Consider the following 13494-nt stretch of genomic DNA (forward strand, 5'->3'; position numbering starts at 1 on the left):
CGGCTTTCGGAAGTAACTCGTCGCCGGTATTACAGATGGGTTGTCTAAAATTCTATACAAATTGATGGATGTTCTGTTCAATTACTACGGCTCGCTAATCGAAACCGTATTCGTACCGTCCCATTTCTGTCACTAATGAAAATGGTTGCAGAAACTAATCTAGTAAACAGTGAACTGATAATCGTGTTTTGTTTTCTTATGAAAATTCCAAAACAAGGAACTTCTTTCTAGACTGAGAGTAGGATTTAATTTACCAAAGCAATTTATGCACGGAGTTTTTGATTCGTTTCCTTCAAGGAACTTAAAATGATTCATATCACTAACGGTCGAAAATTCGTAGTCGTTTGGCGGGAGTCTAATGATTATGGTAAAAAAGAAAGGCAATACTGCTGTGTGTCAAACGCTGGCATTATATAAATATTTAATATATAACAGGTACTTGTCTCATCTAATCAATTTACACAATATTCGCATTCGTTATCAGATTGTATCCAAATGGTCTCGTGTATCCGTGATAATGAATTTCGTTGTTTTGCCTTAATTGATGTCAGCCACGTTAATTGAATCGATAATTATATCGATTATCCACAAATTAATATGCGTGTCCAATTTATCTATAGTGTATGCACTATAACTATCGTACTTATAAGATGGATCGGCGAAGCAAGTTATTCGATACCAGTCAATTTAAATTCTGATCAGATTGACTGATTGAACATATATAAAGAATTGAAAATATTTCTAAACGAAGTCAGAAATCAAGCATAGTCTTATTAATAGTTATAAACATAGCAGTCTACTAGATGTTTGTTGTGTGACATTCTTTGAGCGATGTTAGTTTTTCACAAAGCCATCTTTGTTACTAATTATTCCTCTCTGTATTATTTCGCTGAGCCATAAACTTCGCCTTAACTATTAACTATGAAACATCAACGATATTCCTAATTTAAAATCATAATATAGGATTAAATCTTCACGTTTCCTCTGAGAGAAAGCTTTTAACTTTTATGTAATATGAAATTTATTTAAAATAATATTAAATCAATTGTTTTTAAATTACATAGTAAAATGTATAGCAATTTAGGTGGCACTAAATTAGGGGTAAAGACTGTATTTTTTTTAAGTAAGCTGAATAAAAGACACGACGAAGGCTGTGGGAATTTTTTTATAATTTCAAACTGAAATAAATTATATGCAATAAAACGAAAAGTCATAAAAAATGATTTTGAGCATTTTCTTTGAATCCGATCAAAGTTTTGTTAAAATTTTGGTTCAAAACAAAAACATAAGTAAACATCGTAACCGACCGGTTTTAAATAACTTGATAAATATAAGCAGGTACGTCCAATGAAGTGTTTTAATAAATTTACCGCTATTCATGTATTAAAACCTTTTTTTTTTTCATACAACCTTTTTTTATCCCTCCATCAATATTGATCAGTTCCTTCGTTTCCTATCAAAACAATATAAAGTTTTTGCTTCGCTTCTTTACTTCGAAGACTAAAATATGGAAACCAAGAAAGCTGCTAGGAATGCTTGGTTGCGTTTGCGCATGTTGCTTTAATATAGTGAACATTGTATAAGATATACATTGCCAGGCGGTAAATAGCTCGATATATTTTCCGAAGTACTAAACCTTCAATGGAAATAATCGTAGAGGCTAGGTGATATTTCAGAAAGAGATAGCTTGAAAGGATGCAACGAGAGAGAGCGAGATACAATAACGGTTAGTTGAGGTTCAATGATCGACTCGCGCGCAGTTTGTTGAACTGCGAACATTGCTTTGGAAAATCGTTAGGGTTGACAGCATACATATATATATATATATGTATATGTTAAATAAGATTCTGACATGACGGGAAATGTTTTCCATGTACCGAATTCACATATTAATATGGTCGAGTGTTGTAGATGATTTATGCTAGGCTGTTTGAATGAAAACCGAACAATGGGGTGACCTGCCCACTGACCCAATTGGTTAAGGAACCTGAAGCTAGCTTTGAACGGTGAACACGTATCACAAAATAGAATGGACGAAACTCTAAAATCATAACTACACTAAACTAGGTTATACATATAACATGTGTATATCTAGCTTTATATATTGAAAAGCTTTTATGTATAAGCTTCAATTCATTATAATATTATAAAATAATAATGTGGATAGAAAGTAAATAATATATTATTGAGCGTTTTGTTAATTTCACAGATTATATCGATGACGTATGAAGTAGATATTACATCTTAGAGCATTCGGGATGCTCTTTACGAGAAACAAATGATATCAAAACATTTAACTTATATAATAACTTGCATCTAATATATGTATAGTTTTCGTTGATTTCTTAAATATACATTACATGTTCCCATATAAATGTTATTTTAATTAAATTGAGTCATCTATATATCGGAACCTGAGTCGCAGCCCTGTCCAATCATCGTGATCAACGGACGGCAGCCTTTTCACTCACAGCTTGTTAGAAAAGGATGGAGCATTCGCGGAAGAAAGTACCAAGCTTACATAACCCGTTGCTTTATCGATCGTACACAAGTATATACTGCGCTGGAGTCTCCCGTCTATTACACTTTTTATTATTATATATTATCAACAAATCAAATAATAATATCAGATATCAATGTTTCGAGCATGATAAGACTTAACTTATTGTTTCAATTAAGCAATATCGAAGCGAGCCCCCCACGTAGTTCGCACGGATCACCGGTGTTGCCATTAAAAATAAATATACCGCATGATTACCCAATTAAAATGTTTTGTTTTTATTTTTCTTTCCGTTCATAATACGTGGAGTTTAGTTGGAAAGTTATGTTAATGCTACACTCAGTTTTCCGTATTCACATAGATTTAAATAGTTCAATTCAGGTCTAGTTAGTTAGTTAGTTAGTCTTTATAATGTTATTATAAAGCAAAAGCAAACAAGGTTTCGCTCTGAATTAGTTTGGTTCTAGAGTTGCTTTAAAATGTTACAGCTTACGAATAGGCTTTTTGTTTTTCTCTCGTAATTGATTTTATGTGAACGTTGAAGGTGTTTAAAACTAAATAAATAGGCTTTAAACAAAATAAGTAGCGGGAGTTCCGGGTACATCAAAAGGTACTTACAATTAAATCTAATAAAAAAACACATACTGTCGCGAGTGAAAATAAATAAACAAGTGATATTGTGTAACATGCTCTATCTCTCTCTTTTCTTTTTCTCTCTTTCTAGAGAGACAGAGGTGGAGATCTCGTATAAACAGCCGAAGTCTTTGATTGATTTTCCGCAAATGTATATATGTACATAATAAGTAGCTCATAGTTTTAGATTTGTTATAAATATTATATTTCATGTCCAACACTCGACGACAACTTCACTGAGAACTTAGAGCTTTTAGGGTGAGTTTCAACTTAGGAGAAGAAGTAGCCCTAACATCACTACCAACTTCATGGACAAGCCGGTTAAAGTAGAGAGATGACGTAGCATTAAACCAAATAATTACTTCAACAGACTAAATAATTACCACCATACGTTACACTAAAGCAAAATATATATTTATTATAATTAAAAGAGGTTGGTAGGTAGAGAGAGGAGCTTGGACGGTGGAGGTGAGCGTTTAACGCGCGTTAGATTGGGGCCCCTTAAACCTACACCTGGGTACCAAGTCCCAGGCACTGTCGAAGCTCCTCTCCCTGCAACTCCATGGAATGCTGAGAGGTTTCGTCTCTCGTGTAGCTTTGACAGATATTCAACATCAAATATGAACATCGACTATTTATGTGCATTTCAAATAAACATTTCGAATTTTTATACAACAATTAATTTATTTCATATAGTTAACAAATTATTATAAGACAAATATCCTAAAACAATAGTTATTTTCATGACTTTTCCATCGCAGTTTCCAATTCAATCGCTAATATCAACACAAGGAAGGGATTACTATATTTTTTTTTAATCAGCCCTATCACGGAGACGTACAGATAAAATATATTAAAAATCACAAGCATAGTTAATTAATCTGTATTTATTAAATTCTCGATACATAAAAAAAATATAATTTATTTAAGACGTCCGTACAATTAAAGCTATTTTTATATCCTATATAGTAAAATACGTTTCATTAATGCGATTCAATGTTGAAAATATATTCGGGAACAGAGAACGTTCGTGTGCCGACAGTTATGAAAAAGCTTAAAACATTTTCCATTAAGGTTTCGGAGTAGTCACTGTTTAGGCTATTCGAACACTACGTATATTTAACACTATAATATTTTAAATGGTTACGTATCAAACCTTTTTTTTGTTGGTACGTTCGATTCTGTTCACAGATAATAAATGGACACGCGTTGATATCTTTTAAACTCGCTTTTCTTTAAGGATTGAATAGAAAAAGAAAAATCGATAATTGATCTTGTAATTAAGATTATCTCATTTATCCTAATTAATTGATTATTGTATTAATTTTTGCCGTTTCTGTGTGACATCTTTATATGTTTTAATTGAAATCCTTTGTCGACATATTTTTTTTTTATGCTGCCAGTCATTTGTATTTTTTTTTTAATTGTCTTTAACTAGACTCGTATTATTTTGTATACAGCCTTAAAATTGCCACGACATGTCTGTATTTATATTTATTATCATACAAACATAACAATGTTTAAAAACAAACAAAAAAATCTGTACATTTCCTCTATTCCGGCGGATATATGAATAAACTGGCGCTATTATAAAGGGATTCTGACAGATCGGATTGTTAGCACAGCGAAGTAAATATGCATGTGATAAATATTAAAAACAAACATACAAGTTTTATTTGTCAACAAACAGTAACATTTTGTAGTGTAACGTGATCGACGTGCTCTGGACCAAAGCATAGGTTTAATTGAAAAATTATTTATGTTCTGTCTTAAAATAAAGTTACTTCAATGCTTTAGTATAAAATATGTTGCTATAATCATTAATTTAGATACCTTTTATCGCATTTCAAAGATTTCAATGTATTCACTGAGATTGTACAAAATTAATCAATTTATTTATATAGATCCCTTATAAAAAATAATATCAAACATAAATTATAACTAAGGTAGCTTTATTTAAGGCATGCTTATGAAAATTAATTTTCGTGAATGACAAAAGAAAGCTACGAAGAAAAAACGGACTTGTATTTTCATATAAAAAAAATTATTTTAAATTAGAAATGTACATACGTACATAGACGTAATAAAAAGAAAAATACATAGAGTATGTATTTTTATATATATGTGGTTAGTTAAAAATATGAGTGTTGTATAATTCTATTTTATAAATGGTAATTTTTAGGTAAGTGAGTCGTGTGTTGTTCCAGAGGCGGATAGCGCAGGCGCAGGCGGTAAGGCTGCCGCGCCGTGCAAGGTGTGCGGCGACAAAGCCTCCGGCTACCACTACGGCGTCACATCCTGCGAAGGTTGCAAGGTAATGCACTTAGCACCGTAGCCGCGTAGCCAGCGGACGTCGACGTGCTACGTTACCGGCTACGTTACGTGCTACGTTTAATATTTCGAGTCGTTTGTTCTCGTCCATCGTGTCTGTCCGAGATATAACAGAATCGTAGTATCCCAGGTAAGTTGTTTAGGGTCTCATCGTTTTTGTATAAGTTTTATATATATTTTTTTTCTGTAGATATTATTTTTTATTATAAAATAAGACAGTCAGATTGTCCTACGTAATTTTATGCTTTACTTTGAAAGGTTAACGTCGAAGTTGACAATGTTTATGGAGCGTCCGCGGTTTTTCCTTTGACCGAATTAAAAGTGAGAGCAGAAAGATAACCCAAATAAAAATATCCAGCCAGAAAGCCAAGCGTTCGCTTGAAATAAAATATAAGACCTCTTTATTTAATTATAAGAGCTTTTGCTTCTCATTCAATTGTTTTAGGTCGTGATGAGTAAACAGCACGGCATTTGTAATTTAATATTGAGAATTCTGATTTTCGTATTCAGATGTTTAGATGATTTTCTATATAATTAGAGGCGGTAAAGCCTTTTTCTGTAATTAATTGATGGCCATTGACCCACATTCAATGTCAAAATTTAAAACATCCAAAATTGAGTGAACTCTGTTAATTATCGTTCCAGTTCGATACGAAATCGGAATATACGTATAATTTATTTTATATTTTTATTTATTACATAATATTAATTGGCATTTAACTTGACGGTTATTTATTAATATTGAATAAAATAACTTGTTAAAAGATCACTAGTTACTGTTAAACTTGTCGTTGAAATAGTTCGAAGCGGAGAGTAAAAGTTGTGATAAAGGATTCTGATAAATAAATTTCAGAGAAGCCTGCGTTATATTACAAACTTTGACTCAATACTTGAAGCTCCTTTCTTATCAACAAGTAAGTTACTGGAAAATTGTAAGCTTATCATAAGTTATCTTCGTTACACTGCATACGAGGCGTTTTTAGTTTTTCCTTAACAAATCTTCACACGCTATATTATTGACGGAGACGGGACGAAGGCGGCGAACGGTTCGTACGCGACGATGGAAATTAGTCTGTAACAAGTGGTTCTTTTGAGATTATTTCATAATTTAATATATATAAAAATCAATAAAACAGTCTTATAAATGTCGTAAAAACTAATAAAGTTTTGTTATTTTTGTAATATTTAAAAAGATAATCACAAAAAAAAAAACTGAAAAACGAGTAACAATTCGCATTTCTATTAAATACGCCAACTATGGCTTCACTTCGCATACAAAATATTACTGAAAATTAATTAGCATTACAAAATGTATATCTTTATTAAAAATTAATACGTTCATACAAAGAATTCTCTTTCAAAATAATCTGATGTCATTAAAAAATAAACTTTTGATACAAAATAATGATATGATCGTTTTAATAAATGAAATCTAGCTGATGTTTGAGTGTTCAATAGAAATATATTTTTCATCAATAATGAACCGTGCTGCTAACATTAGTTATGTACATGATAATCGTAACTATATTTTGTTCGTTATAATGAATATTTAATATAAATGTGTGTAGTTATTACACAAAGTTAGGTAACACCTAACCTAGATATGATAAATAAATTGTAACCTAGATATACCTGGATTCTTACTTCGTTGTTTATCGGCATCTGAAGCGACTTGTTTAAATAATAAACATATATATATACACGATAAACACAAAGGAATCTGATGCGCTGCCGATGTACAAATAACGAATGATTTAATGAGCTGAATTTATTGCAACCACGTACACGTCAGATAAAAAAAAAAGATTTATAAACTCAAAAATTTTATGTTTACAAGATGGCGCGATTTACAATATGAAAAATAACACTGAAATGTCAAGTAAAATCTGCCGGATAAATCGACTATCCCCTAAAAAACTACAAAAACAACCACGTAGTCCTTGCCGCGAGCGTTTATAGCAAACAACTTAATATAATTTAGATGTACCTAACCAAGTTATGAAACTCACTTCCGGTCAGATGGTGACCGACTTAATCTAAGGGTTGTGCCACTAAAAATATACAAGCCCGTTATTTATCTGGCGAGAATTATTTTTAGTATATTATGTCTATTGATTTTGTCATAGTTTGTAGCACACGGTGTACTTATGAAAGTTATTGAAAAGTTCCTTTAAATACTTTATACATCGCTGCGAGTGATGTTATAATAATATATAAGTACCACGTGCTTTGTTAAAAACTCCTTTTTATTCGAACTTCATAGAATTTCTCGACTAAGTTGAATTTAAACGTGTTTATTCTTTCGTGTTCATTCGTTCGTGAAGTTGTATTCACAAAGGTGTACGACTAGGGACTAGATGCGTCCATCTTTAGAGTTACTCAAGCACACTAATGTTATCATCGAATTAAACATCAGGAGAATGCAGTAGAGACGAAGCGTGTCGAATGTACGAGACGTATACAAATGTAACGAAGTCTCTTCATTTATTCCAACAAACTTAATTTTCGATAGCTCGGTCATATTTAACGGGAGAAAAATTGAATATTTCACTCAATTTGCACGTAACAGAGAAGATTAAAATGTTTTTAAAGAGCCGGTTTCAATTGCATATATGTCATTTTACATTTATAAGGCTTTCAATTGAAGCCTTTATGCGATCCCGAGATTTCCTCGCAACGATATGTGAACTTTTCATTATTCGCGCACTATACCTGCCGGCTGAAACTTAATTATATAAAATCCGGATTCATCGCGATTTACAGATATTTCGCAACAAGAACCCATAAATATATATTTACGATAAATATTAATATGTACTTCATAATAATTATAATGATAATCCAATCGTAAAAAGGGCTCTAATAAATTTACAAAACCTTTTCGATTAGAGTAATAAGTAACTAATACAGATTCTTCTCGCAGGGGTTCTTCAGACGCAGCATCCAGAAACAGATCGAGTACCGCTGTCTGCGGGACGGGAAGTGCCTGGTCATAAGACTCAACAGGAACCGCTGTCAGTTTTGCAGATTCAAGAAGTGCTTGGCTGTAGGCATGAGTCGCGATTGTGAGTATTCCTTACTGGCAACATTTATCTAGGTACGTCAACACATTCTCTGTCAATAATAAAATAATCAAGTGTATTCCGATGAGAAACATTCAAAGAAATACTCTTGATTATTACAGCATTACAGTACAGGAAACTTCATGAACAATTTCACTCTAATAGGTTATTTGATTGGATCCCACATTGTTTTATGTTAGTCTCTGTATTCAATAATATCTCAATCTGTGTCTACGGCGTTTGGTTTCAAAGTTTAAATGTTCAACTATGTACCACTAACAGAAAGTTCAGGAAATGACGTTAAAGTTTAGAGAGCCCGTGAAATTTAGTTAGCGTGCGGTATTTGATGTTAGCAACACTGCCAGCGCTTCCTAATAAACCTTTAAAAGCTCGCTCTCGATTGATAGTAATTGTAAAAAAAGTTTAATTGTTACTTTATAACTATACTATTTCTATTATAAATATATAAGTGATATTTATTGATAATTTATCAATAAAGTTTTGACCCAATTGTATTAAAAAACCCGTGCGTCCTAAATTCAAAGTCTAGTTCCGCACAAATGAGATAAATTTTGAAGTACCCGATTGTAGATAATAATTTTTTTTTAAAATGCTTCCGACTCGTGTCCTGTATAAAAATTTGCATTGCAATGAGCGCAAACAAGATCTATTAAACTGAATTAAAATTTATATCATCATTAAGAAGGACAGTAGCTTTAATGTAAATCACTTGTTATAAAGCAATACTTTAGCTGTCCGTAAGTATTAGCGATATTTTTTTATGACATTTATCTATGCTAATTATTTGTAAGGCTATGAATTTGAAGTTGGATATAAAATTTATTCAATAAGTAAGTGAGTAAGAACGTAAATATAATTCGGACAGCGACAATTAACAAATGAAAAGATCGCACCGATCGCATTCTAATAAAAGGACTCTTATGCTGATATAGGAAAAAGAAATAGAACACAGATCAACGAACTGCAACGTTACGCCTATTTTCCAATTGAGAAGTCAAGCCCCGATGCAAGTCTGATTGCAGTTCATTACTTGCAACGCTTCTATTCAATCGTGCTCCACGTAATGAGGTCTTTCTCATCAGCCGTCAGGTACGGCCGGGTGCCGAAGCGGCCACGGGAGGTCGTCAGCTCGGAGAGCATGCCGGACTTGACCAAAAACCTGGGGGTCGGAACCCCAACACCTACCTCCTCGGTAGAGGAAATGGACACGGACTCCCTCCAACTAGAGCTGGCCAGGGACCTCGCTAAAGTGGTGATCACCGCTCATCGCAACAACGACGCGTATTCCGAGGACTACGTCCGCAGCATGCACCTGAAAGCTATCATTGTCAAGACGGAAGACGCTGATAACGACGGTGAGCAAACACAGCTTCGAAACTCTTAAAAATAATCTAGTTTATAAGTTTAGAATAATATAGGCGCAGATGCAAACTGCATTCTGCTCAACGAATCGAATTGAATGATTTATTTGTTGCAACCAGTGACGGATGGTGAGAGAATCAATGAGCAAACGAAACTATATAACCATCAATCATCGGTACTGGGCTCTGATTGACGACAATACAAAATCATTCTTAAACAAATATTATATTATGTATAACTCTTAGCGTCATTATTTGTTTATATGAGAAGTATCAAATTAAATTAAATTTAAATTTGTACAGTAAAAAAAATACTTGGCATAACATATTTTTAATCTATTGTGTATAATAAATCTAAGATTATTAAAAAAAAAAAACTCAAATTACGGAAGTATTTAGAAAATTTAAATTTAAATTATTAAATAATTAAACAAAGAAAAAATTTAAAATAAAGAGGAACAATCAAATTTATTCTTCATTTTATTCACAAGCGTAATTGAATGTTTGGATTAGATTGAGTTTTGAGAGCAACTAAAATTATAGTTTGGAAATGTCGCCTTTGAACTGTTGAAAGGGATTTTGTTCACACATTATATGTACGTCCGTTTACATCAATTGAACTCAATAGAATTTATATAAAGGCGATAAGGTCTATCAAATGCAAGTACAATATTCGACGTAACTATACTTTTAGCTGCAACTAGAAAATAGGACGCGAAAAATCTTAAAAATGCAGGGTACTGTATTAAGGATGGTGTTTATAAATCTGATAGCGATCCGAAGCCCCCATCTAATAAGTCATCAGCTGATACTTTTCTTATTTTATTTTTTTATTGATTGTTTGTATTGAAGCTTCCGATTAACTAAATCAACATATCAGGAAACGGAGGGGAGGAGGCAGCATGCTCGGGCGCAGTGCGTGCTAATAAACTAACAGCTCTTTGGTACAATGTGGCGGTGCGCATGACGCCCACCGTACAGCAAGTGGTGGAATTCGCCAAGCGTGTGCCCGGATTCAACGTGCTGCCACAGGACGACCAGCTTATACTTATCAAGGTACACCGATGGTATCATGCAGTTTTTGAAGGTATCGAACACGTGTCCGGGCGATGCGAATTAAAGCGATGCGAAGTCGATTCAGCTCAGCTTTATGTGCAAATGTGTATGTCGCGTATGCAAATGTATAACTTTGTTACAAAAATAAAGTCAGAATCGATGTTATGAGAGCAATATATCCGCAGCTCGGGTTCTTCGAGGTGTGGCTGTCTCGTATGGGCCGGATCTCCTCGGAGGCTACCATCTTATTCGATGACGGGAACTCCATCGACCAGACGCAGCTCGAGCTTATGTATGATGTGAGTATATAACTTTCCTGAATCTTTTTTATGGCAATGCAGACTATACATCGCTGCGCTGTTACTAGATCCCGTTCGCGAAGTCGATGCTGGCGTACACAGCTCGCATTAACAAGATGTGCATCACCGAGGACGAGATGGCGCTCTTCTCCGCCACCCTGCTGCTGTCCCCTCACCGGAACGGGCTGTCTGATAAGGACAAAATAACCGCTCTCCACATGTCCCTAATGGAGGCCTTCCAATTTGTGGTATTTTAGAATTTTTCATCATCAGGATCAAATTTTCTAATTATGATTTTCATTTGATTTTATCATCTGGTTTTGTAAAAGGTGACCGAGTCCGGAATATCTGATGTGCCGGCCCGCATGGAGGCATTCGCGGTGGCAACTCGCGAAGCCCGTGTCTTGGGTCTGCAGCATAACGACCAGCTGACTTGGTGCCGGCTCAACTGGCAACGGCTGGTGCTGCCCGCTCTCTTCTCTGAGATATTCGACATCCCGAAAGGGGAGGAAGAGGATCCGGAGGCCAGTGCTCTGCCGTCACCTCCCTCATGCTCCGTGCCCCAACAGGGATAAAACCCGTCGGAGGCCTCGAATCCTTCGAACCTACTGCTTGCTCTAACTTCTCACGTGGCTTGTTATTGATCCCATGTAGCGTAACGTAGTATGTGCACAATTGATTTCTATATACCAAGTTTAAAAACATAGAATAATATCGATGTTTAATATTTAATGAATTACTCAACCCACAAACAAGTCGGTTTCAATCGGAAGAGTTCGAGGAATTCGGGGCAGACATCTTTATGGTCGGAATTAGGATAAGAATAAATGGAAGTGAAGCAGGTTTAAGGACGACAGATAATGAATTTGTTCATCTTGAGCTATTTCTGCCATACTGATGATTGTGATCCAATGAGTAGCGGCCGAGTTTCAGTAAGGAGCCGCACTTCGCCGGGTCATTAAAATGTCTTCATCCCTCATTGTGGTGGTGGGTTCGAGCAGATAGCTTAAACAATTATTATATCTAAATATATGTACCCGCATAGCGTTACTCTTGTCAGTTATATTAAATCTAATGTAATGGTATACCTATACGTACATCTTATAAGTAGTTGTGTTTCAACTTAATCATATTATATCATTTTATTTGTGATAGTAATGATAATTTGGCAGGCATTTATTTAGACATTAAAAACTCTTAAATTGGTCTTCATTTTTAAGCTTTATTTTAAGTTCCTATACACGCATACACTAAGGTCATCAATAGGTGTTTGGTTAAACTAAAAATTTATTTCATTATACTTAAGAAAACATTTTTTGTACAATTTCCTTATATTTGTTAATATTTGTATGTTCTTACAAAATTGTTGATAAGTTGTTATAATTGTTCGTGATTCGTTTGGGAAGATGCAATCAATTTTTTTTTGTTTTTTTTTTTTCGTTTCTTTGTATAAGGTTTTTATCAGTGAGGTTTCATATAAATTGATTATTTACTTTCGTTTTAAGGTCACAATGTTTGTTAAGACTGGAATGTTTTAGGATTTATTTTAGTGTTCGTTGCTGTATAGCGAGTTTTTTTGTTTAGTTTATTTTCAGAGTACACTTCAATAACTGACATATAATAAAATAATATGTTAATAAAACGGTGGCAAATAGCAACTGTCATGTGTCACTAATGCATATCAGTGTTTAATAACACTTATCGTAAGAATTACATGATTAGCTTACTTAAATTGAAGCGACTCTGTTGACACAAAATCTTAGAAACAGATTTGTCTGATCATATATTGCAAATTCTACAGACAACGTAAGAAATCTTTATCTTAATAAAGTAACATTGCATTTACTCGGCATTTGGACAATCTTGATTTCTATTAGTAATCATTTAATGTAGAGAATATAATAAAGAAAAATTGCATTTTAATATATTCTATTCCCGACACACCATAATTAAGGTGTTAGAATAAAATAGTATTGCCGTGGTCTAGCCCATAGTGATGGTGACGAGATGCATTTATATTAGATAAAAACTTTCAATGTATACCTTCCAGATATTTCTGATGTACTGGAATTAGTTTTATTTTGTTATTATGTAGTAGTAACACCTCTATACATGATCTGATTAGTTTATTATTTGCTGAACTTAAAATATAAATAATACTATGTTGTTTTATTTCTCTACAGACCTTTAAATTCTTGTGACAACAGCCACTACAACATCAACGGTAAGTA

General features: G+C 33.7%; 1 protein-coding gene across 2 annotated transcripts in view; it reads left to right on the forward strand.

Annotated features, from left to right (window-relative positions):
* LOC116777367 (ecdysone-induced protein 78C-like) overlaps positions 1-13422 on the forward strand; it is a 30145-nt gene extending 16723 nt beyond the window's left edge. For both annotated transcript variants that reach the window (XM_032670875.2, XM_032670874.2), the window contains 7 exons: positions 5341-5447; positions 8388-8529; positions 9630-9902; positions 10789-10964; positions 11150-11263; positions 11332-11511; positions 11593-13422. In XM_032670875.2, the coding sequence (XP_032526766.1) occupies positions 5341-5447; positions 8388-8529; positions 9630-9902; positions 10789-10964; positions 11150-11263; positions 11332-11511; positions 11593-11838 (1238 nt within the window). In that variant the 3' untranslated portion in view covers positions 11839-13422. The remainder of the gene's footprint in view (positions 1-5340; positions 5448-8387; positions 8530-9629; positions 9903-10788; positions 10965-11149; positions 11264-11331; positions 11512-11592) is intronic.
* The last annotated feature ends 72 nt before the right edge of the window (positions 13423-13494 follow it).

The sequence above is a fragment of the Danaus plexippus genome, chromosome Z, assembly GCF_018135715.1.
Source record: "Danaus plexippus chromosome Z, MEX_DaPlex, whole genome shotgun sequence".
In the NCBI taxonomy this organism is placed as follows: domain Eukaryota; kingdom Metazoa; phylum Arthropoda; class Insecta; order Lepidoptera; family Nymphalidae; genus Danaus; species Danaus plexippus.